General features: G+C 40.8%; 1 protein-coding gene across 1 annotated transcript in view; it reads right to left on the bottom strand.

Annotated features, from left to right (window-relative positions):
• Positions 1-2,906: 2,906 nt before the first annotated feature.
• KIAA0319L (KIAA0319 like) overlaps positions 2,907-26,055 on the bottom strand; it is a 48,803-nt gene continuing 25,654 nt past the window's right edge. The window contains exons 5-21 of the mRNA XM_007439422.4: positions 24,967-25,068; positions 24,590-24,687; positions 23,923-24,010; positions 22,087-22,179; positions 20,847-20,979; positions 18,386-18,614; positions 17,120-17,243; positions 15,490-15,622; positions 14,296-14,444; positions 13,695-13,849; positions 12,792-12,930; positions 11,650-11,809; positions 10,174-10,316; positions 7,754-7,876; positions 6,517-6,607; positions 6,340-6,431; positions 2,907-4,813 (exon numbers count right to left, since the gene is read on the bottom strand). Coding sequence (XP_007439484.1) covers positions 4,626-4,813; positions 6,340-6,431; positions 6,517-6,607; positions 7,754-7,876; positions 10,174-10,316; positions 11,650-11,809; positions 12,792-12,930; positions 13,695-13,849; positions 14,296-14,444; positions 15,490-15,622; positions 17,120-17,243; positions 18,386-18,614; positions 20,847-20,979; positions 22,087-22,179; positions 23,923-24,010; positions 24,590-24,687; positions 24,967-25,068 — 2,240 coding nt within the window. The 3' untranslated portion in view covers positions 2,907-4,625. The remainder of the gene's footprint in view (positions 4,814-6,339; positions 6,432-6,516; positions 6,608-7,753; positions 7,877-10,173; positions 10,317-11,649; positions 11,810-12,791; positions 12,931-13,694; positions 13,850-14,295; positions 14,445-15,489; positions 15,623-17,119; positions 17,244-18,385; positions 18,615-20,846; positions 20,980-22,086; positions 22,180-23,922; positions 24,011-24,589; positions 24,688-24,966; positions 25,069-26,055) is intronic.

Raw genomic sequence — 26,055 nt, 5'->3', positions numbered from 1 at the left:
GTTCCAATAAACTTCTGTATCATCTTTTTTATGACTACTTTCTACTCATTCCCTTGGGAGGCTAATCTTTTAATATTTTTTTTCATACAGGAGTTGGGCATATTTTGGTCAGTCTGTCACAAGTACCATTAAAGCCAAATCTGATTCCAAGCATGCTTCACTATTCTGTGCAAGCTAAAATCTCTGATCTGGAGATTACCGTGTAAGCCAACACGCTGTTGCCCGCAATCCACTTCCTAGGAGGTACGTGCAGTGCACGCACTCTGATTATTTCTAGAACCAAATGTTGCATAATTACCTGTTCCATCTGAAAAATGCTGGTCAACAAACAGTAAAACATACTTTGGATGACATAGTTTTTAAAGATGCATGTTTGCTATTTTATGTTATCATGACTGTTGGTCTATGACAGCAATACAACAATAAAAGTCTAACTTTTTAAATAATAAAGCAGATTCGGAGAAGAATGAAAGCCAACAGTATGGAATGTTTCTATGTGACACACTGGCACTTGTGAAGCTATTCCATCTTTTGTTTCTTAATGGATTTTTTTTAGGAATATCAACAAAATCAAAGCATTAGGGAAACAGATTCGTATTACGTATTTAAGTTAACAATATCTGAACCCTAAGGAAGCTTAGTAAGTAGGAATAATTAAAACCTTGTATAGAGGCACATTAGGTTGCTGGTCTCCAGCAGACAAAAGGAGATGAAAACTAGATATCAGTTTAAAACTGAATTGTAACCAAAGATTAAAATGTGAGTATGGACACAGATGCACATACACTTTGAACGTTAGAGAGCATGGAGGATGGAAAATGTTGAAATATGATCTCTGGCTGAGGATGGCCTGCTTAATCAAAGCAGATGTCTCTGTGTTTTAAGCTTCCTCATACAAGAAAGTTATCACCTTTGAATCTCTAATTGGGAAATCGTAATGCATAACCATGCAGAGCTATTCTCAAGGTCAACATAGGCTCTGAATGCTCGCATAGCAAGTGGTTAATAATATTCAACTGTACAAGGAAGGAAGGAAGGAAAGCAATGTATGCCTTAGGTTGCAGTCAGAGCTGTGAAAATTGCACTTAGGACTTCTCTGTGTCGTTTATGACGTCAATCGTGAAACTGGGTTTAAATGGTCAGGTATTATTTCTTTCATAACTGGACTCACACATTGTGTAAATCATAACTGATTTGATATTGGCTTAGAATGTTGTGTGACTCTACTACTGCACTTTGCAAACTATAGTTTATGGCTTAGCATTATGAGTGAACTCAGGTAACATGGCAGCAAAAAAACCACAGCAGGATGCAGGAATCCATTCTTTGCCGTTGAATAAGACCTCTTCCTCCAATCAACATTTCTCCAATTTACATGTTACAACATGATGTAGTCTGGATTAGGTTTAGGGCCAGCATCTGCTTAATTGTTGGACTTGTTTTTGAACTTCAGTTGTGATAAGAACTGAGGGGTTATATAAGCTATATATTTACCAGATGTGAAATATACCTATTACAGGACTTGGAATAAAGGATAACACCACTTCTTTCATCCACTCACCCTTCCCATGACCATTGAGTTACTTTTTTTTATAATATACCAATATTTGCATAAAGGCTCAAACTAAGAGTTGAAAATTGCAGTAGAGACTGAAAAAAACTCTCCACCAAGACCCAGTTATACTTGATCAGGGTATCCATGGTGTGTGTCAAAAAAGTCAAGATGGTGGACACAACCATGCGACTGGAGCCTCACCCTTTTTTTACATATGTTGTGACCATGCAGTTGCATGGTTGTGGCTACCATCTTGACCTTTTGGCCCCTGCACAAACAGCCCTGCACCTATCTAGTGTCAGCTCCATCGATTCACGTAGAGATTATTCCCCACCCGCATTTGATAAAACTAAAGATTTCCAAGTCAAACTCAGCTCCTGTGACTTCATGAACATGTCGAAGAGGGTGGGAGTGGAGTTTGACTACAATACTGTTCTGCCACTGCCTTCTTCCAGTCTAGCCAATTGTCCTGGGGTTTCTTAGTGGTTTGCCATCTGGGTACCAGCCAGGTCTGACTCTGCTTAGCTTTTTTCAAGATTGCCCATGTCGACTCCCTGCATAACACCCAGCTTAACTATCTGTTCCTGAAGTTCAAGTCCATCTTTATTCACAGCCAAAGCCTATTGCTCATGAATACAAACCATCCATCCTCCAAGTCATTTGCTACTCCCAAATGTGCATCAGAACCTTCTCACCCACCAATCTTGACAAACAGGGCAGGTGTTTGTTTCATTTTTTTCACCTGTTACATTTAGAACGTCATTATAATGTGCTGCAGAAGCTGCACATCTACTTCTTGGTGTGAAGGACACCCAGCCTTCAGACACAACAGGATGGTTGGGACTGCCATTATCCTCAGCAAAGGTGGGCTGAGTTGAGAGCTAATATGACCCACGGGCACCTAAAGGGAAGTACATTTCAGTACAGTAAAGGAAAAGAAACCACGCAAAACATTCCCCAGCTATGCTTCTGGCATCACATATAGCTCCTTTTTCTCAAGAACAGCTTCAGGCTGCAGCTGTCCACATGGATTCTGGAGATCACAGACCTTGACTTTGCAACAAGCATTTGTTCTGGACAGCGATTTTTATGACCTGGCATCATGTCTCCAGGACTATCAAGGAATTTGCATGCGCCTGCTGAGGAAGCAAATCTTCCTCCCGATCACAGCCCCATGGCAACTTAGACCCTGTTCCAACCTCTGGTCTGCTAGAAGTGGAACACCCAAGAACCTGCCTTGTACTGGGGTAAAGTTGTTCATTTTCAGGGAGTCATCAGAATTCAAGTTTATAACAAATGACCTCTACCACTGGAAGGAAGGAAAAGAAGACAACGACAGCCATGATTACAATTCAGAGGGGATAAGTGCCCCCACAGGCTGAGCAGCATATTTATTCTTCATCTTCCAAAAAATCAGTAGTGCAGCAATGTAAACAAGAAACAGGAGAACTTGAAAAATGATTCTTCACCAGAGGCAAGCATGGCCAGCATCTGTCCCCTCAGGGCCACTTTTTAATTTATAACATTTTGGGGCCTGCATAACATTATCAACTTTCTGTCCCCTACCTCCAAACACTTCATTAAAAGAACAGAATATTGTAAACCATTCACCTTTGGTCTACTAATCTCTAGAGGACCACATAATTGTTCAGGGGCATATCTGGCTCCTGGACCACCAAATGACCATCCTAAATCGAAAGAAAATCTGAAATTCCGCAATTTAAAAATTAGGACCCTCCCCCCCATTACAGCACAAGTACTTAGAATGGTTTGTCTTTTGCCATTCAGCAGTGACAGCATTAAGTAGAGGGGAAGGGAGCAAAAAAGGAAGGGAGAGTCGATCAGGGATAGGTTTTTCTTTACAGGGAAAGAGGATGTTTGCCAAGTGTGAAACAGGTAGCATGGAGGTGATAAAGCATGTAATAATAGGAAGGAAAGAGAAAGATGAGCGAGAGTAAATCGCATACCCCTAATGAAACTATGAAGCGTCTTCCATCATCTTAAGGAGGAAAAGGGAGCTGGTTCGTATTGTTTGATAACTTGTTATCTCCACCAAATGAGATGTTCAATGGAGATGCCTGTATTCGCTCTAGATAAAAAAAGGGTTTACAGGTCTGACATGGGATAACCAACATTTTCTTTGAGCAGCATACAATGTGCATGGAATTAACCACAAATAAGGAGGTGGTACAATGGGAGAGGAAGAGGCACTGATCTACTGGGGAGCATAGGAATCAACTTGGCTATTTTTGTCTTCTGACCCCTTCCTCCTCATTTTCAACTTGTGCAAAGGCTTTTTTTTTTTTTTGCAAGACAATACATCAATGTTTTTCAGCAGGCAAAGGAGCCTGTTGTTCTACAGTGTTACTGACTATCAGTGTGAAAAGCTTTCAGGGTTGATGCGAAGTGCGGTGGAAAGAGCCAGAGCAGCCAGAGACTTGGAGGCTCCATCTCTATTCTCACCACTGACAAAAACTTAAAAGGGGAAATAACCCTTTACAATCATGGTCAAAATGCAGTTTCTTCTCTTGCAATGGAGGCAATGCCTGGCTTCTTCCATTTCTGGAAAGTGAAGCCCAGGAGTGATGGTGAGTTTTTCTATGCGTGGAAGGAGTGCGTTAGAAAAAAACATAGTTTGAGGCATCTCAGTTTTCAAGACAAACAAACTACAAGGTGTGTTCTCACAAACAATACAGGAGAGTGTGTGAAGAACGTTGCCAACTCTGTGGCAAACAGATTTTGGCATGAGTAGCCTTGGATCTGTACTGCAGCCCTACGCAAATAGATGCCTTTTCACAGGAGTGGCTCTGAAGTTCTGCATGGTTTTCAGAACTGCACCTACCCTTCACAGTCTTTCTTTCACAGCTTCTTTTGCCAAAATTAATTTCCCTTTAAAGTCCAAATTCAAGTACTGGCAGTTTGACTCAAAATTTCTTGAAGATTATTGGTAAAGAGAAAAGTACTCTCCTTTCCCTTCATCAGTGGTACTCCCAAGGCTCCTCGTGCAACCGAGGATGAAGAGAGTGGTCTTCCATGTCGTTTGCCAACCCCGGGTGACACAAGCCTGCGGCTATAGAATCTCCTCTCGCTGGTTCTTTGGCTTGAGAATCACCTGCCCATTACGCAGAAAACCATTCTGGCCTTGAAGCAGCTTTCCCTTCTCCCGGTCAGGCCAGGTGAAGATGGCTTCGTCGCTGTCCAGTTCGGATTCTGAATGCATCAGACTGGTGTTCTGGGCCTGGGATTTCTGTTTGCTGCCTTTAACAATGAACACAGAAGAAACATAAGGGAATCTGCAAATGGGACAGACCCCAAGCACGTTCTTTATTTTATATCCCTCTCCCCGAATAGACGTTTCTTTACAAAGACAACAAACGCTTTCTCTCTCCAGAAGACGACAGGCTACCATGTATTAGAGGAAAGACTGCAAAGGAATCACATGCTTGGTCCTCTATTCCACACTCCATGCAGGAATGGAGGACCTGCAGCTCTTGAGATGTTGCTTTATAGAACTCCCAGCAGCCCCAAGTAGTATGGACAAGAATGAAGACCACTAGTATTGTCCTTTAGCAATCTAGGATCCAGGTTTCCTACTGCTGTGCTACTATTTCTAAAACATTAGCTAATAGGACTATGAAGAACATATAGGAGTGCTCATCGTTCCATCACCTCAGCAGTAGGAAGAAGGTTGGAAACGCTTGTGGGAGGAGGAGATTTTGATGATGTTACCTAGTTGGGTAATGAAACATCTGCAAGCAAACAACCAAACTCAGAGAGCACCAAGGACTCCAGGGAGGAGATTTTGTCCAACTAAGGATGGTGAAGATGGAGCAAGAGGCAGAGTTGTATCAGAATGCAGAAGCAGAACTTGTGCTGAATCAGCATAGGGGAAAGAAGAGCACCAAGAATTTGGAAGGAGGAAGCTGGGATGAGGGACAAAGACAGCACTGTCCAAGAGCTCACAATGCAATCATGATGTGAAGCTCCTTAGATACAGCAATTCCAGTGAGGCAGAAGGCTGTTTGCAATTTAAGATTTAGCCACCCTCCTTCAGAGAAACATGGGACACAAGGTAGCCTTTTGGGTGCTGCAGTTGGGGAAAGGGGTGACAGGAATTGATGCGTTAGGGCTATGTGTATCCCTGAATTCTTCTTTGTGACTCTTAGAACCTGTTTGACTACAACTGGAATCCACTGGAGTTGGGCAGCCAATACATTTAAATAAATAAATATTTCTGAAAATTGGCAGGACAGTTCCCTTTCAGGCTAAGGCAAGACATTCATGTAGTGTAAGCAGTAAAATAAGCTTAACCTTAATGTTCCCCACCCCCAGAATCAGGAAATTTTCCATTTTCAGAAATGCCTCCACTGTCTTTTTCAACCCAGACTACAATGATTTGTAGTCTCAGCAATTAAGTTTTTACAGGAGGAGATTTGGCAATATTTGACAGTTCTGCAATATTTGACAGTTAAGGGATCATCCAGTACACTCCCTGTAAGCTTATCTGTAACACTGAGTGCATCAAAAAGCAAAGCAGGCAGGTTTAACAAAAATCACAGTCAAACCCAGCCATAGCACATGGAAGAAAAAAAGCTACAATTCTATTAACCTTCAAACATGCCTCTAATTTGCTGATGGGGGCTTCATTTAAAATAGATCCTCCACTTTCAAGTAAAGATCCAAACTGCAGCCCCCTAACTCATGCAGAGATTTAAAATCCTGAGAATAAAAAAACAGGCTGCCTCAGCATTCAGTCATCACTAACCTCTTTTCTGATGTCTCACCTGCTTTGGAATTTGGTTTTAACTCAAGACTCTCTTGATCTGTGGCATCCAGTATCTTATACTTACTCCTCCTTTTGGGTTTTCCTTTTTGCCTTCAGGAGAAAAACAAACAAGTTGAAACTCAGGGAAGGCAAAATCAGATTAGCAGCTCATTCGGGGAATACTGGCACTACTCACTTCTTGCAGCAACAGACCACCACCCAGGAGAAGATCCCAAGGGAAACCACAATCACAAAGGATGCAATGACAACGTAGAGCACACTCCATTCTGGAAGAAGCACAGAAATGTTTTCAGATCGTATGACTTTTGAGACTTAACAGAAGCTTCACAGGTCCTGAACCTTCTTCAGGCACAACAATGAGACGAGGGGAATGCAGTAATGGGTTCTCAATTGGCAGGAAAAATGGAACTTCTACATTGCCAGGACTAGGATCCTCACTTCCTGCCCTTGCTTGGCCAATGGAGCACCAGCCTCAATCTCCTGCTATACGTCTGGCTCCAGATCAAAACCTGTCTTGCATCTCCAGCTTTCAGAAATCACACAGGAGAGCCTGCACTTTACCTCTATCTTTGAATAGGTTCTGTGTAAGTCGACAATAGACAAGTTCAGGTAATTTAAACTCTGGTTTCAGTTCAGGAGTCAACAACCATTTTAGGCATATAGGGATGTGTGAGTGTGCATATTATTAAAAACAGTCCAACTCCCACAAGATTTCAGTGATTTTACTTCATACATTCCCACTTGAAATCTCATGGGATTTCAGGCAAGAGCAGTAAACACAGGAATTTCATGAGATCTGGCAGTCTTGTGATTTTTTTTCTTTTTAAAAATCAGACAAGCCCACTCACCCCAAAAGATCAGATTGAAAACGTTTATGTACCTCTGTTCTATATTTTTTAAAATGACCTGCCATGTTTTTCCTTCTAGGTTTGAAAGAAACTTCAGCTGTCCTTTTGGATAAATACTGAAAATAGATTGATTGAATTAAGGGCAAATCAGAAGAGCCTCACTCTTAGAAAAGACTAGTCAGGGAATCTCAGGTAGTAGCTACTCTCCCATCTGCTTTTGGAAGGGATCTCCAAGCTGACCAGCTAGGATGTGCTATTGACAGAGTATAGGTTAGGCAAAGTGTAATTGTTGTAGTCTCCACTGAACACTCCTGTGGAACAAGAATGAATGCCCTTGCTGACCCTTCCTCTCCTAGACAGCACTTAAGACAGGAGATACATAATCTTAGAAATCAACAGCAGTGTTCTACATCAGAGATTTCCTGTAAGCTATTAACACTCCTCTCCTCATAACAGGATGCAAGATTTAAAACGTAAGCACATCTAGACTCTTCATCCTGACACAGCCTCTAGCAAAACTCATTCTACGTCCAACGGAGACATGGAGGTATGATGTTCACTTACCACAATTGCTTTCACCATCACCAATCTGTACTTTGATGAAGTTCTCCATCCAAAAAGGGTCACAAATACAACGCTTGGTGAAAGAGTCACACAGGCCGTGATCTGAACAGTTTAGCTGGCAGGCTGAGGAGGAGGAGGACAATCTAGTCAATATGGAGGCAGACATTACCAGGAACAGACACAGTGGCTGCTTGGGACACAGAGTAAGAATTCTGTCTTTCTGTCTATTTCTCATGGTTCTTTGTCCATAAAGCAAAGGATATATAAGTAACACACAAATACTGCCTGGCTGTTTACAGTCTGTAATGGTTTGGATGAGAGAGAATAAACTGAATCCAGACTAGATACAAGTACTCATTCTGAAGGATCAAATTTTCAGTGAGGTGATACATATCCCAAGTGTGAATAGAGTTATATTCTCCCAGAAAAATCAACCAACCAACCAACCAACCAACCAACCAACCAACCAACCAACCAACATGCAGTTTGAGGGTACATATAGATCTGCATTTTTTCTGGTTTTGCAGATGGAGGCCACAATTTTTATCAACTTTGGTTGATGTACCAACTCCATCTCTTCCTTATTTTTGCATCACAGGTATGCTTGACTATCATATGCTTCCACTTAATGTGGGGCATCTTTGGTGTCCAGTTCAGAAATCTCAACTGGTCCAGTACTCAGTGACCAGACTGGTCTCTCCATAACCAAAAGATCACATTATATCTGTGCTAAAGACATTATGTTGGCTTCCAGTTTATTTCTAGATGAATAGCAAGCACTAATCATTATCAACTTTAAAGCCCTCTATGGTTTTGGTCCAGACTACTGGAAAAGGACTCTAAATGTAGGACATCTTCTGCTGAGCCCCTTATTCACTGAGTTCATCTGAGGAGGTTTGCCTAGAGTTGCTGTGGGCTCATCTTGTGGCAATCCCTGTAGCTGGGTTTCTGAAATGTGATCCCTGCTGAGTTGTGGGAAATGACCTCTTTTCAGTTTTAAGAAAGTTCTAAAAGTGTTATCTTTCAAAATAGATTTTTGGTACTTGATTCCAGTAGGCTTTTTAAAAATATTTCTAGCTTTAACTACTGCTTTATGCTTCTATTGTAAGTATAGAAGCAAGTTAGGTTCCTAACCACATGCATGCATGCATAGGACCTGCCCATTTTGCCAGGAGATGGTGATGTGTTTACTGAAACAACCTATAACTTCCAAGTCAATGCTCCATTTGCTCTTGTTTAACTGCAATTTTATTTTGAACTTGAGAAATGGTAGAATAAGCTTGAATGAATTGAGAACTCATTCAGGGTGTGGCTTGACAAGTATCTTAACCCTCCCCATCCCCTGTCCCAAAGTCTACCCAACTGCAATGCAGGGATGGTAAAGGCAGCCAGTGTTACTGGAGTGGGATTTGATATGCTGCATAAGAAGCATTATCAACTCTTTGGAACAATGATGTTTAAGAAAAATTGAAGGTATGATAAACCCTCTTTACTTCACAGGAATGTACACATTTCCTTACTCATTTTGGGTTGCTGAGGTGCTACCAAAACACGTGTAAAATGTGCCACTTGGGACCAAGGCAGAATGTGTATTGGGTACTGTAAGGTGACCAAATCTTCTTCTAATTGCAACTGGTTATGGGGACAGAAGGTTCTCATCATAATTTCCAGAATTGCTTTTAGGATGGTCGATAGCAGCATGTAAGTAGTTCAGTTCCTCTGGAATTTATCTGGGGAGAGGAGTAGGGTCCATGGAAATGAACTTTTGCTCTAATATTTTTTTCCTCTCCAAGATAGTTGAAGTGGGATTAGGAAAAAGGAAGAGAAGAAAAAAGCAGAGCCTTTCACTAGCAAGAGGTGATACAATGTGAGAATTAACAGGAAACAGCGTTTCAGTTTCTTCTCTGACTTAAATCAGCAGGACTCTGGTAGCACCTTTCCTAACTAACGTGTTTTATTAAAAGGCATTAGCTTCTGTAAACTGCAGCTCACTTCATCAGATGGATTTGAGAGCTGTGGCTCATTTATTTATTTATTTATTTTATTTAAAAGACTTGCATGCCTCCCATCAAGAAACACAACTCTGGGTGGCTCACAACAGCTATATAAAACCAAACACCATAAAAACAAAAAGCAATAAAACCAAAGACCTGGCACCACAACCAATCTCCTTCAGTACAGCCAACACAACCATCTTCCAGCTCCAACCTCACCCTACCCAGCCCTTGGGGGAAGAGCCAGCAATTTACAGACTTCTGGAAGGCTAAGGGAGTAGGGGCCTGCCAGATCTCCAGGGGAAAGGCATGCCACAGGACAGGGGCTGCCACGGAAAAGGCACACTTCCTAGGTCCTGCTAGATGGCAACGTGATTTCTGGCCACCATAGACTAAAGTGATTCTCCTACAACATCTCTGACTTACTGACTGTATTGATCTCCAGCGCCCGGAAGATAAGGAAGTCTGATTGCTGCTTCCGCAACTCACTCTTGAGGGTCCATGCAACATCGCGCCCTTTGAAGATCTGGTGAGGAGGCTGATTCCGCACGTAGAATACCAACTTTGTGCTGTAAAAAGCAAGAAAATTGGGAATGCAAAAAGATAAAGAGAAAATGGTTGATCAGAATTACAACTCAAGAGAGGGAGAAAGGAGCCACGAAAGTGTTTCCTTAATACAAAACCTTCAACAACCTGCCCAATGTTTCTCGCCCAATGACCATGCGGTCCTTGTGTCTAGGATAGTCCTCCTTCTTCTGAAACCAAATGAAGAGCAAATACATTGCAGAGACAGTCTAACCCTAACCTTAAAAACATACTTTATGCCTGTGCAAAAGCCCATCTGCCATTTTGTGCAAGTGAGAACTAACAAGAAAAGAGCCAAACTTCAGATATATGAACACCTTTCCATGAACACTGAGGGGCTGGACCCTTATTTATCAAGCATGGATAAGCAAGTCTGCAGATAATGAGGGCTACCTGTATATATGAAAGGGAGGTCCAGGTTTTTGTTAGCTAACTGCCCTTTCCTCTGCCAACATCCTGCTCGATGGAATCACGGAGCTGATGCTGGACTGCAGCCCTTCTCCCACGCCCCAGCCAGGCCATCCGCATTGCTTTTGCTGCTGTTTCTTTTTTAAACCAGGTACCAAACAGATTATAGGCTTAAATATTTGATGCTCTCTTTTTTTCCAGTTTATTAAAAAACTCCTTGAAGGAAGCAAAGGTACTTTAAGAACAGCACTTTACAAGTGGATTCATCAAAACTGTATCATGGGGGGGGGGTGTTACCATGTTTATTACATAAAACAAAATTGGTTATGTTTAAACAACACACAAAGCCATAAGCTACAGTCTACAAACTACACTGGCTGGAAACCAAGCAACATCCTAAACCACAAACCTCCAAAATATATTTTGGCTGGCAGCATCTATGAACCCAATAGGCCTGTAACCCTCTAAATTTCTCCATACTCTCACAGTGTGAATGGCCGTTTTTTTTTTAGTACAGATATGAGCATGCATGCACAACTGTGCCCACACAATACAGTGCACCTGGGTTACCTCTATTCCAAGAAATCCATAACACACAACATGGCAGCCTTAAGAATGTATCAGTTGGAGCATGTCAAAAAAAAGCATTTGCTTTGTATCACTTCCAAATCTATTTCGATGAAAAGGAAACGGGGCTGGTGCCTCTTGGGATATTCGGACATTATTTATTTCAGAACTGGACCTTTGCAGGAACCCTCCTTTTCTGATTGATTTTTGCATTCACCTCGCCTCTCAATTCTTCTCTTGAGAGCTCAAAGCAGCATGTGTGAGGATATCCTCTCATTTAATTTCCAAGACAACCCAAGACCCAGGGAAGCTGGGTTGAAAGGGTGATTGTTCTTTTCTTACCTCTTCTCAGTGTAAGGCTGTATTTTCTGAACTGTGATGTCTGAATCTAGGACCCCGAGCAGAACCCCTATCTGACGGATGAACATGCCCTTCTGCCGCTCCGTCAGGTGGCTGACGTTCACATCTAGGATCATTTCCACAAGGTTGTTCTTCCTTGGGTCTGGAAGAATTCTGTAGTAAGTGCTAGAATGCTTGTGCACAGGTATACCTTCCGTCATATGCACTGGTGAGTTTGGAACATTACCTTGCTTTATTCTCAGGGGTGAGCGTGGATCACATTTAAAAATAGCCAAGGAAAACCAAAATAGGCCTGCTGTGGGAATCTTTACATTATCTCAGTTTAACACAAAGCCAGCCAAATGGGCAGGTTGCACAGGGCAGCCAAGATTCATTCTTTGAAACATCTTCAGGGGAGAACATGAAGGATGGCTCCTGACAAATGGCTGCTCCATTCCAGACTGAGCTGATCTGGAGAGGCTTCACACTGGTTAGAACAGAGGCGGCAAAGTTTTCATTTGGGGCGGGGGGGTGCTTAAACATTTTGAGTGGGCTACAGTGAGTGGCTCTGTCACTTACAATGGGGGGCTGATATTTTCCAGTTTTTCCTGGATTTGGGGGTTGGGGGACTTTTTTTTTTGTTTCCTTTGTTCGAATTTTTGCGTATTTCTCCAGCTTAACCATGCAACTTTTCAGCAGTCAAGTCAATGAAATTCAGGAGTGCAGTTGGAGAAAACTACACAGGCTGCATAAAATGGTGGAGGGAAGGGGGTGCATGTTGTTTGCACACTGTGTGCCTAGCAACATGATCTAATTCTGAGTACTGTAAGCTCACAGAGGACTACTACCATGTCATATACAGGTAATCCTCATTTAGCGACAATTGGGACTGGCAACTACGTTAAGTGAAGTGGTCGCTAAGTGAAACAGCAACTGTGCTTATGATCCTAACCCTAACATTGTAGGTCACATACTTGGAATATTATGTTCAAGCATACTTCTTACTACCAATCTTACTACTTTCATTAGTTATTTTATTTATTTTATTGCTACTTGTTATTACTACATAATAGTAATAATTGATCATCTTTCAAAAAATTGTTGGGTCCACATGAAGATATGATGAAGGAAATAGACACACTCACCAGGCTTCACTTCCACAGTGGCTCTGTCTACATCACTCTCCCCTTTGGCATCAGTCACTTTTAGATGGAAGGTATATGTTCCCTCTACCAGGTTGGAGAGAAACAGAATGGGGTGGTGATCCGAATTATTTAGCACCTCCTGCATTTCACACAAATGCCCAAAAGAAAACACATCAGCAATTCAAGATCCAGCAAAGGTCTTACGATCCTCCAAACAGTTCTAAAGTTCAAATTCTTAGAAGCATTGCACACACACATACACACACCATAGCAAAATGGATTCCTCTCCTCTATGTGGAGGAGTAGTTGGAAACAACCCAGGTACCCTTACAGGCTTTTGGTCAACAACATAAATGGTAAAGCACAAGAAATATAGTAGAGACCTCTTTCTGCATACTTTAAAAAAAACCAAAAATTGGGATTTTGAAGGAAGCACACGAAATCCTATTGACTAAATACAACTGCAGGCAAGATGAGCAAAAATCAAGTGCCAATTAAAAGTGAAACCGGTTTAAAAATTAAGGGCAGAACAAGGCTATTTCACAGATACATTAACCATTATACAAAGAGAGTGCCCTGTAGCTGCAGGATGTGTTGTTTCCTCTCTGGATATCTTCTATTAGACAGCTCCAAAGGGCCCTTGGGGTTAATTGGTTTTATAAGGATTTTACAGACTTCTCCTGTACAATATTTATGGGAGTTGTTTCCAACCCATTTAGAGGGCAACTGACTGAGGAAAATTGCTCTAAAGAAAAACAAAATTCAATATACTGGATTGTTCCCTAGCTCACGAGCTTGCTGTATCACTCATGCAGTTGTCCAAAATATTGCTAAACCTTCATGAGTCTCATATATACACATAAACACTGCAGAAAATGTAGTAGCAGACCTCTTATTACCCACCCCTGCTGCAGGGCTGCTCTCATCCCGAGTCCATAGGAAGGTGACAACTCCTTTGTCATCTGTGGATTGGGACCCATCGAGCTCTGCTGTGTTTGTAGGGAGAGTGATGGTGACACTGTTCCCCACAATTTTTGCCACAGGTGGCTGATTTATCTCTGAGCAAAAAAGGAAGATGGGAGGATCAGAAGGCAAATGAGTCCAAATGATAACAGCAGGTGAAGATACTCCAGGACAGGGATACTGGGAACTTTCATTCCAGCATGGAGGCCAGCATCAACCATAACACCCAATACCTGATTATCAACCACATGCTTTACAGAGCTATCCAGAATATGGCTAGCCATTTCCCTCAAACTTATCAATTAATTCATAATTAAGAAAGATGAGATAATCCAGAAATATACCTCAAAAATTTCCTATTAGTTCTCATAGGACAAATTAATTACAAAATACAGTTACAGCCAGAGTGTTGGTTTAGTTCAGTGTTTCTCAAACTCAGCACATTAAGATATGTGGACTTAACTCCCAGAATTTCCCAGCCAGCATGGCCCATCTGATTTGATGGCCACAAAAATACTCTTACTTTCTACCTGCTACCCACCTTCCTTCACGATGACGTTAACTGAACTCTGGCCTTGTAAGTTCCGTTCATCTTTGACCGTAAGTGTGAATTTGTACATTCCCACTTTAAGCCCAGTGACTGTGGCTATGCTGCTGTTCGCGTTTTCCAGTTTCACACCATCTGGGCCCCTGGCCAAAACCACAGAAGAAATAAGTTGAACTTGACAGAAAAGAAGAGAGATGGTTAATCCTTTTGACACCTTTTGACACCTGAGGAAGATCTAATCTTCAGGTGATGTAAGAATTATTTGGTGTGCACAGGAAGAAATAAATGCATTCAGTAGTGTTTCCTCTCTCTACTGTGGTCTTGGTCATAATCCTTTTTTCCTTGTTCCATACAAGTGAATGGAATCAAATCAAAAGAATTTTACTCCATTCAGTTGTTTGTTTACTGAAAAATAAGGTGCAGTTAGTAAAAACGGGTGATGTGAATTTCTCCCACCAAAAAGACCAAATATCTGTTTGTGTATGTGTGTGGGGAAGGAAGGTTATGTTGCCCTTAAGAGAATTTTCCTGATTTGCCAGAATCCTCCGGCATTTTGCAACCCTAGGAAGCTACCTCTAAAGCCCACTAGGCTGGGAAAAAATATCAAGAAGATAGCATAGTTCTACAAGTGAATAGGACAATGAATGATTTGAGTCATGTTTTTGTTCCAACCTGAGACCAGGTTCTTGTTACAACTGCCAGAAAACCTCCTAAAAGACTCCAGAAAAATATCTGGCCCCATCAACCTCTTGTAGCAAAAGGATTTTTCTATCTAGGTTTCAGGGAGCCTGAAGTCAACACTAATCATGTAATGATGATCCCATGACAATGGTGTTGTTTTTTTTAAGCCCCCCCCTCCCCCAATGATTATCCCTAGTTCTAATCAGTTCTACCACATAACTTAGGTCATATGAAGGAAGTCTTGACTGGTCCAGAGAAGGTCACCTTGGTGAGAACACAAGGTACTCCAAGGCCACCAGCCTAGGTACTCAATGCTACACTCAAGATAATCTACCACAGTTCAGGCAAGGAGTGTGGGAGGTGACAAGCAACTTACGGATTCTCAGGCCTATCTAAAGATCTCAACTCAAGAAGACCTTCAACCCACTTAAGTTAGTAGAGTAACTGTGTATTTTTTTTTTTAATGCAAAAAAGTACCCATCAAGGATGGGGGAAAGAGAGACGTACTGTGTTTTCTCCCAAAGGAAGGAGACAATCTTCTGGTCATCTGAGCTCTTGCTGCCATCCAGAGTGGTGCTGTCTACTGGCAGGGTGAGTTCTTTGTCTGGACCAGCATCTGCCCTGGGAGGCTTATTGTTTTCTGAGTAAAAGGTCAAAAATTGAGAGAAGACAGACACTCTAGAATGGGGCAGAATGCTCACAAGATGACTTTCAAATAGGACTCTTCTCTATCCCCCTGCTACTCAAGATGCTTTAAGCAGGAAGCCTTGGAATCAAACTGGACCCTTTTTACATGCAAGGCATATATTCAATGCCTGAATTATGGATTTTTCATAAACAGTCTTCAAAATAAACAAAGTTAAGTTACACATTAGAAATTTACCCAGGGACTGCCATATCTTGTTTTATTCACTTTTTATGGGATTTATACATTTAATCAGTTTCTTCTGGGTGAACAAGGCAGTATTCAGCAACAACTCTGCGTAAGTCCAACCAAGAGACTGCAAGTGGTCTAGACACCAGTGAGGACTTAAACCTGGGTTTCCTTTTTTTTTTTTGTATTAACAAAAAAAATAATATTAATAATAATAATATTATAATTATAATAATATTCCATCCGTGAAGCAGGCAATTGTTTTGTTGGTAAGAGCTGCACCTAAAAAAAAAAAGCACACACACCAGGCTTCTAAGGGCTGAAAGGAAAAGGGTGTGACATGATTCTGAGTTCCTTAGAGGGTCAATATTTTTGGCATGTCTTTTTTTTTTTTTTTTTTTTAGTTTTTGAGGACTTGAATAGTTTTAAAATTTGAAATAGATATGTTTTGCCTACCAGAGGATTCAGATATCTATTCATGCTCTCTTTTATTAAAATATAAGATTAAAAAAAATCAAGGTGTGCCTCAAAAATGGGTAATATTCTGCTCAAGTTTGGAAGAGTGATCTTAGGGTATTCTAGGATCACAAAAATGAGGGTGGGAATGCATGTGGTCAATGAATTGCCTGGCCTTGTACATTCCCTATATTTATGAGATAAGATCTTGACCTAGAAAGAGGCATATCAAGCAAATCAGCAGATGGGACCCATTCTCTCATAGAGTAGAATTTTCCATTCCATATCAGCCCTCCATTTCTCACCAAATGTACAGCACACAGAGATTCCATAAAGTAGGTTAGCAGAATTTTAACGTGCTTCTATTAAAGACCTCCATGTACAGTACAGAAACTACAGGCTTAGCTCTCTGTTCTCCAGCAAAGTTTGAGATTTTTTTTTCCTGAACAGCAATTCTTTGTGCTCTGCAGCATGCCATTTCTAAAACTCAAGAGAGTTTCAAATGCTACTTTTTGTTCTTTAAGTAGTTGTGGGGGGTTGGGGAGAGATAGCGAGTGTGCTTCTACTTGGAGGAAAATGATTTTTAAAAGAAGCATAAACTCATGATCCAAGACGAGGGCTTTTAAGTTCCACTAGTTGAATCATTAGGATTTTAAAAGCACGTACCCCCACAGGATCAAACTCAAGAAGCCACCCACCACTACAATCCCCCTTCTATGTCTGGTCCACAATTATCTTCATAACTAAGTTTCTGGGATGTAATATTTTAAACTCCCTTATGCAAAACAGCTTGTTTTCAAAGCATACCAGGTTGCACAATCACGGTGACCTCAGCGGTGGACTGATGGCCAGCAGAATCTGTCACCGTCAGTTGATAGGTGTAGTCACCTTCACGCATGGCTGAGAGCTGCAAAGTTGAAGTCCTCACCCCCTATGAAACAATACATTCCAAGAAGAAGAAGAGGAGGAGGAGGAGGAGGAGGAGGAGGAGGAGGAGGAGGAGGAGGAGCCTTAAGAATTGCAGGGTTCAATATAATATTGCCAAGCATTTAATGATCTTGAATCAATATCCTGGGGCAAGAAATAACATAGTATCTTGACTCTCTTTCATGGTTACAAAGGCAGCATATTGCAGAGCGGATGGACATCAACCAAACTGGCACCTGCCTAGTTTGAACAAGGAACTGTTATCGTTGCCACCACAAAGGAAGACGTGACAGGCTACAGCTCCTAATATGTCAAGCCAGTCTGTAGCCCAGGGACAAGCAACTTGTAGCACTCCAGGTGTTACTGAACTTCAACTTCCAGCATTCCTCGCCACTGGCTGCATTTCTGAGGGATGTTACAAGTTATAGTTCAGCATCTGGAGTGCCACAAGTTGCTTATCCCTGCTTTGATTCTTCATGTCGGTATAGCACCGAGACAGAGAAGGTTCATTAAACTTTTCATCTTGGATAGCCAGAATTAAGCCAAGGGCTTCACCTCAAATAAGCACAATTTTAACCCTTATTTCAAAACTATGGAACATATTTAAATAAAAGCTAACCTTGGAGGCTCAGATAACAAGCAGATTTGGGAAAGAAAGCTAGCCTTGGGCATCTATGTCCTTGGCAATTCTGATTTGGGAGCTGGAGCTGGAACTAAAGCAGCCAGAAATGCAATGACATTGGCAGGAGAGAAGAGTACCACCAAACAACTTCTATAGATTCAGCCATAATGTCAACTACCTGACAGAGGGCATGAGACAGGGGTTCCCACATTTATTTTTATTAAATTTACCAAAAAAAAGGAGGGGGATGAGCATTCACTAGGCCAACGAGGTGCTTGAAAATAAAAGGGGCAGGTCACTGCAGCCAATTTAAAGCCTGCCTGGTCTTTGCTTGAACACAAATGTTAAGAAATAATAAGATTCTTAATGTTAATAATGTAACTGTAATCATTATTATATAAGCAAATGTTGGACACTAACTGCCAGATGTTTACAAGGATTAGAGGAATTTTTCACAATGAACTGTAAAATGCATTAAGGAGATGTTTACAGTCTCATTTAAACGGAGATGCTGGGGATCTTACCTGCATTTCTGCTACCTTCACTTTGCTGTTGGGGCTGAGAGACCATTCGTAGCTGACAATGCCGTGGTCGTCTGTGCTCTGATTTCCGTAAAGGGTGATGGAATTTTGAGGCAGAGTGATCACTTGGTTGGGACCTGCGTTGGCCACAGGTGGATAATCCACTGCTTTGTTTACAGTCAGGCTAGCAGTGGTAGAGTTGCTAGCACCATCAGAATCTACCACAGTTAGGCTAAAGTGGAGAGAGAATGAAGACATTTAAAGATCAAGCCTGAAAGGGAACAACCCTTGGGCATGTGGCAAGCATGCTACCTCTGAAATTTCTCACTCACGTTTATTAGCTCCTAATGGAATTGACTGAAATGCTGAGATGGTGCTCATTCCAACATCTGTGGCAATATCCCTGACTATAACGGTTATTTATTTCCCATACTGCATGAAACTGAAATTTAAGTAAAACATTAGTACTTCTCGAAGCAGCTCTAATTGCTGGCCAGTTGCATGACACACCCCTTCACAGAGTAACTCTGAAGTCCTGCGTTTCTATTCATAGATAGGGAAAGGCAGAGAGGTGCTACCTAACAAGCAATGTGGAAATTTCAACCTCTTGCATGGAGGACGCATCATTTGTGAAGAGGTTCCACAATACACCAAGCCTCAATTAGCGAAGTCTGGCTGGCCTCAGGGACACAAGGGACTTCTTAACGGTGGGCCCAGCCGAACAGACCTCCTCCCTAATGGATATGCAGTCGGCTAGTTCAAAAGCCTACCTATTCCAAAGGTCTTTTAATCAGGGTTTTTATTGGATACACTGCCACTTTATTGCTATAATTTTGGAGATTGCCTTGTACAGGCTGAATTATATCTAATGTACTGCTGTTCTTTTTTTTTTTTAATGTTACTATTTTAATACCAAGCTTTATAATGGTATTTTATATTGTCTGCTGCCTTGGATGGTCTATTAATAAATCTAATAAAATATTAATACTGTAAATCTTTTAAAATAAACACCAGAATGCAATGCTAGATGGCATAATGGTTGTGTGGTATGGCAATTTTGTATCATTAAGCATTTGCTGATGCACTGTAAGTAAGGCTAATCTAAAGGAACAGTTTAAAAATTGGATGAGGTGGGTGGAAGAAGTGACCCAAAAGGTTTTGTGAATAGTTCAGTTTTATATCTTTTTCAGCCTAGTGTGGGCACTTCTGTACATGTGCGCCTCAGGAATAATAAGGCTTCTTTGCAATTACCGGTTTCAAGCTCGTATTCACTGCCAAAATAAATACATTTTTAAAGTGTCCCTCATAAGTGCCAAAGAAATCCTTTCAGAAACAGCTGAAAGGCCTTGCTAAGCACAAAAAAGAAGCATAAAGAAACAAGCTGGCAATCAAGATAAGCACGCGGTCCAAGATTCACTGCTGGCTTCAAATACACAGAAATCTAAGCCGCCAAGTTTTATAGACTATTGCTATCTAGATAACCTGTCTGTTCACTCATGGAAAGGCCCGTAACAGAGCCACGCAAACAGTTAATTATATAAAATCATTGGCAAAGCAACCCAGGAAACAGCTCTTTAGAAGAGAACATCTGAAGCATATCATCCCACCACCTATCAAAATAAAAAAAGCCTTTCAAGCGTAAAATATTTCTTCTACAAATCAAATGACAGATGCACCAATGCGTAACCCTTATCCTTTAACTATTAAATTGAAGCTAGTTAGACTAAATACAAAGAAAATTGAACAATAATAATTTACTTAAATTTATTATAGCTGCTCAACTCCAGTGGCCCCTGAGTGGTGTACAAAAGTTTAAAAATCCATAAAAACAGATAAAACCTAAAACCGTAGACAGCCCAGACCACACAGAATTGCTACAGAATATCTCTAGAAAACTTGACCCTTTTACAAAAGAAGCTAATTTAAAGATATCCTATTTTATTTTATCATTCATTTTCTGTGTACAGCCTCAGAATAATTTGTTCCTGAAACTTTTATACCCGTCAAGAAATCCATCTGAAATATTCAAATTTCAGTTAAACAAATAGTATGTAACGGCAAATTCCATTTTTTAAATAGATGCAGGCCAGGGAGAGGGAAAGGGAGAGGGAGAAGGGGGGAAGAGAGAGGTTTAGAAAGAAATGAGGGATGATGCCCCCAGGATATTCATTCACTAATTTTCATAACTCACTAAAAACAATGTAATATGGGACCCGACTGTTTTATGAATGCAGCAACAGCTTCCAAAATGTTGCTAGTAGCAGCTTTGCCAGCTTATGTTGTGAGCTGAGGTGTATCTGCTTATATAAGCAGACCGCCTACACAGGCTAACAAAAATAAAATAACACCGTAGGTAAAACAGCTCTGCTGTTCTTAGAACCAATTTAACTGCTAAGCTTATTAGGTAATCTAAAGTAACACTGTGTTTTGGACTCAGAATCAGAGATAGGATCCCCTGACTTACCGGAATGTGTAATTTCCTGGTACCAAGTTGGTCAGTTCCAGAATATCCGTATCTGCAGATACCTTCGTTTCTCGAAGAGGCCCCTTTAGTTCTTCCCAGTGATAGCTGACTATCTTGTCATCATCGGTACTTTCTGATCCAGTGAACACGGACAATGAGAGCCTTATTTTAAAAGCCACATTCTCAATAAAAGTGCAATAATCAAGTCTACTTAAAAACTAGTCCAAAGCTGATCTGTACTTCTAGCCCCTTTCACAAGTCACAACATTTAATTTTGATTTCAAAGAATGATGTTATTGCAACCATTAGATTTTCAGGGGAAGATCAAGAGCCCATTGAGGGAAGCTGTGTTGTAGATATATTTGGTTCCAGTTTCAATCTCCAGAATCTCAGGAGCAGGGCTAGACAAGATTGAGGGTAAGATCCTGGATGGCCCAGTTACTCAGAGATAATTCTAGCCAACATGGCTAACAGGCTACATCTTTGTAAGACAGCCTTCCCCAAACCAATGGAAGTACTAAGGAAGCAACTTCCAGAATTCTTTTGGCTAAGCTGGCTGGAAAGGCTAGGAGATATAGTCCCAATGTATTTAGGGGAGGCAAGGGTATGGAAGGCTGGCATAAAGCACTTTGAGGTATTCAAAGCAATTTAGTAGACAGACCTGAGAAAACATACAAGTTGATGATCTTCTACAACAGTGTTTCTTACCCTTGGCAGCTTTAAGATGTGTGGACTTCAACTCCCAGAATTCCCCAGTCAGCATTTGGGAGTTGAAGTCCACACATCTTAAAGCTGCCAAGGGTGAGAAACACTGCTCTATACCCTCACCATTTGCAGCCAGTTCAATGTAGTAGAGAAATTCCTTATGATGGCTTCCTTCATTACTGAAAGGGAAAAAAAGGAAAGTAGAGCATTTCTGAGCAGGTGTCAGAATCTGTTTCTTGAAAATATGGCAGCGTGATGTTTGGGACCAGAACTGGGAACCTGAAAAGCAGTGTTTAAGCTTTTCTTGTGAAAATGGCATAAAGCCCTGAGCCTCTACTACATTGATTTAAGTTATATATTTGGCGGTTATGGCTCGTAGATAAGAACTGAGGAAATCCAGGAAGTGAATAACACTTGAAGTGCTCCAAGGGATATCTCAGTCATGTCCCCTTTTTTCTTAATGAATTACTGTTGCCTGCCCTAGCTTTTCTGGTGGTTTCAAGAGCAGATTTCAATGACTGTGTTAAGTACTTACGGCTGCCATCAATGACTGTTGAGGTGGTTGGAAGAGAGATCTCCAGGAACTGAGGTGACACAATGGCCACAGGTGGCTGATTTACTCGAGGCTCTGCAATGACAAAAGGTATATGAAAATTTCCAGAGGAACGTGTTCCAAGATACTCCTGGCATATGCCATCTCCCCTGGAAATCCACTTTATTCAACTGCAGCATAGCAGTAGAGATGAGAACTACAAAAACCAAATCTTGCTTCTGCATTGCATTTGCTAGGCAGCCTGAAACAAGATGTACTCTCTGGAACTCCAAGACCTTTTCCTGGTCACTGTGCAATGTCAGACAGTGTACCTTTAAAGGGTATTTAAAGTGTACCTTTAAAGGGTATTGTAAGGATTAATAAAAGAATATATAAAAGATATCTGAACTATCTAGAAATAGTTGTAAGATGTAAATTCATTAGGTGGCTGTAGCAACTTCTCAGCCTCAAAATCCTCCTATTTATAATCACTGTAAGAATTAAGTTATTACTTATTAAATCCTCTTGATTGCATATTGGAAAGGCACTTTCTGTATAACTAGCTGAAATTACCGCCTTCTTTCTATTGCTCCTGGATTTTTATGGTAAATCACACAGTATTGCTATCAAGTTAGGAAAGGATTATAATAGGAAGAATTAATACCCTGCAGCCCTTTTTCAAAGGGTGGACAGGGAGGCAAGAGTATCCTCAGTTTGCTGCATATATTTAATATACACTCATATTAATTTGTAGTCTCTAGATGTTAAATTATTTTCTAAGTACAAAATAGGCAGATGGATAATTTGATCATAATAGTCCTAAATTCTGTGATTAGCAATGTCAGCTGCTCGCTACTACTCATTAAAGAGAGATGTCCACTCTGCTTGCCCTCATACCGAGAATCCACTTTTGCAAGCAATGCCATGCAAGTAATCTGATGGATAATAGGGAGCATTTTTAAAAACAAGACAAGATAAAAGAAAAGCTCTGTAGAACTCCTGCAGTTCACAACCGAGGCAACTCCATTTTAATCAATGCGGTATTATCTAACTTAAAACAATCAGTGGTAAACAGTAAACCCTTCCAAAAGGAGGCAGCTGGAGTAAAAAACAGTCTTGTGGCATCTTAGCCAAGTTATTTTCATATAAGCTTTTGTGGATCAAGTCCACCAGACAGATGGAACAAATCCCCGAGAGAGATTCTCTAAGTACATGCAACTGTAAGATGAAGAGCATTAGAAGGATTCCTAAGAGGATCAGGAGACAGAATGGTTAGATGCTAGTCATAATAAAACGTCAGAGAGTTCTGTGTTTTGCCTCAAAGGGCACTAAATCCAGTATGATGTGAGTTTTCTGTTCCGAAAAATGGTGGCTGGCTATAACCCGTCTTGTCAAAATGTAACCTGTCTCCTTTCAAAGAGATAAGCCACTGGATAAGCCCAGGAAAGTAACTGCAATTCACGACAAGCTTATAGTTTTTTCAGAGGGCCAGGAAGTGGTATGTCTTTATTATTCATGCTCATATAGGTCCCTGGATATGATCTTGCATCATGAAGAAGCATTGCCAAAAAAAATAAAATCACCACCACCAACGGGAGCACTGCTGCTGCTCACACAAAGTACAGAAAGAGAAAAGGGGTGAAAAGAATGTGATAATTACACACTCTTTTTCCTCTCTGCAAATTGAGTCAAACTTTTGCTTAGAAAACATTCAGGTCAGCAATAATTTGGGCCACCTCGCTTGCTTTTCAAATGTTTACAGAGACAGGACACTCTAAGAATAAGCCCTGGGAAGACAATGCAGGAATGCAAGGAGCTTGATGCAATGACCGAGCGTACCTGGTTTAACCGTCACATTCACCATCCCTTCTCCGTGTGCATTATCACCATGTACTATCACATTGAATTCATAGAGGCCAACTGTGAGCTGCCAAACAAAATGGGCAGGGATTGTTAAGGAAAGAGAAAGACCATGACAATATGTTAAAAAAAGTTCCATCACAAAGATTATTGCAGCATGTCTGAGGCAGGCCTTTTTACATCACTGTGCCCTCCCTCCCTTTCTACCACTTTCAACAGCTTTCTCCACCATAAGGTGTAGTCACCAAAAGATGTTGCCACATGCTCGGGTAACTTTTAAGAGCCAAGAAAAGGTATAGATAAAATGGGATGGAAATACTGAAAAGTTTCAAACTGTTTTATATGCTGCTCCCATTGAGAATGTTGTTTAAAAGCATTCTTCATATACACTAAAAAAAGAGATACTCGTTAAACTAGAATGCATCATCATTCAGGGAATTTCTACATTCTTATGATCCTTAAATCTGTTGCTCTTGCTTTCTTGTTTAATTCATTTAACCTTTTGCAGGTGGGACAATAGAGGGACACTATATTATGAATAGATAAATACTTGGACAAGAATGTTTTTATTCATTGCCACATCTATCTAAACCTTGTACAATGACACTCCCAACCTGCAGCTCTTTCCAGATAGCAGGAGACTCACTTTGGATAACTTGAGAATCTGTGAATGCTGTCCTTCCATCTCTCCACTATAATCCTTGGGGTGTGTAATCAATCTCCAGTCATAGGAATAGCTACTCCCTAATGGAAGAAGATCAGAGATTATGGGAAGGCCTTATATTTGCATCTTATGTCAAAAGTCATTCAAAGCGAGGTGCCAGTGTGGGAACCACTTGTGCAGAACAATGACTTCCTTTAAGCTGCCATACCTGTGAATAAGCCTTGATTGCCAAAACAGATTTGGCAAGACTTCCCAGCTTCATCTCCTGTCTTGAACTTTTACAAACAGTAAAAGTGATGCATTTACCAAACAGCCTCACAATTGCTACCACATTCTGAACTGGACTGTTCAGGTCCTACCTTTAGGTGGTGGAGGTAAGACATACGCATTCAGCTCCACTTCATTCTTTGGCAGAGTCACCTGGACACTGTCTCCAGCAGAAACTGCCAGTTTCTTAATAACTGTGGAAGAAGAATTAACATTCAAACACAGAGCAGAACTGGGGACAATTCACATATTTTCCATTACAATATGCAGTAGCAATGTGCAGTAGTTTGAATTCAAAGGGAAACAGAAGTTTCAGAGTGCACAGACACTCACATAGCACCTACTGGCAACTCCTTAAAGCAGCTGCATCTTTTCCTGGGACTATGCTTTTTCCCTTTGTATCTGCACAGGATAATGGGAAAAGGCACGCTTGGTTTAAAGAATTGCCAACAGATGTTATACAGTCCCAAATCCCCTTTTTCCTTTGACATCTGAAATGCTACACAGTGCTAATATATGAAGACTTCTGCAACGAATGATTAACAGCCATGGTTTAGGATGTGCATAAGCATCACTGAGATTAAGGCATTTATGCTCCTCCTCCTCCCCTTCTGGCATGGATTCTATGAAGGGATCTAAAATATCATTCTGCTTTTACACAACCAAAACCTCCAGTTACAGATTTGTTTCAGACACTGACTATAAAATTAGAATTTGATACCAGGCTGTTTGTCTTAAGCTTGCTAAGATTACTACTAGTTTTTAAAAAATGAAATAAATATAAACATAATAATTATAGACAAATAACCATGAGCTATAACTGCTTCTGAATTAATATGCTACAATATTTTGAACTATGTATTATAGTCTCAGGCTTGCAGATATTATCCATCTCTCAAAACTATTTTACACTGCCTGCCCCACCCACAAGCTAACTCAGAAGATTAAAAATTCTGCTTTTCTGGAGGAACAAGTATGACCTTGTACCCTGTACCAAGGAGGTTTATTAGCAAGTGCATGACAAATGAGACCAGCTAAACTAGATACATTTCAGGAGACAATTTAACTTTTATTTCACAGACAAGGAGAGACAAGAATCCAGACAAGGAGAGACAAATAATGTGAACTTATTTATTTAAAAGACTTGTATGGCTGTCCATCTTAGAGCACAACTCAGGGCA

The sequence above is a fragment of the Python bivittatus genome, unplaced genomic scaffold (assembly GCF_059951505.1).
Source record: "Python bivittatus isolate LINGU-HERP-01145 unplaced genomic scaffold, Pbiv_v1 ctg000260_np1212, whole genome shotgun sequence".
NCBI lineage: Eukaryota > Metazoa > Chordata > Lepidosauria > Squamata > Pythonidae > Python > Python bivittatus.
This window is presented reverse-complemented; position numbering and strand designations above follow the sequence as displayed.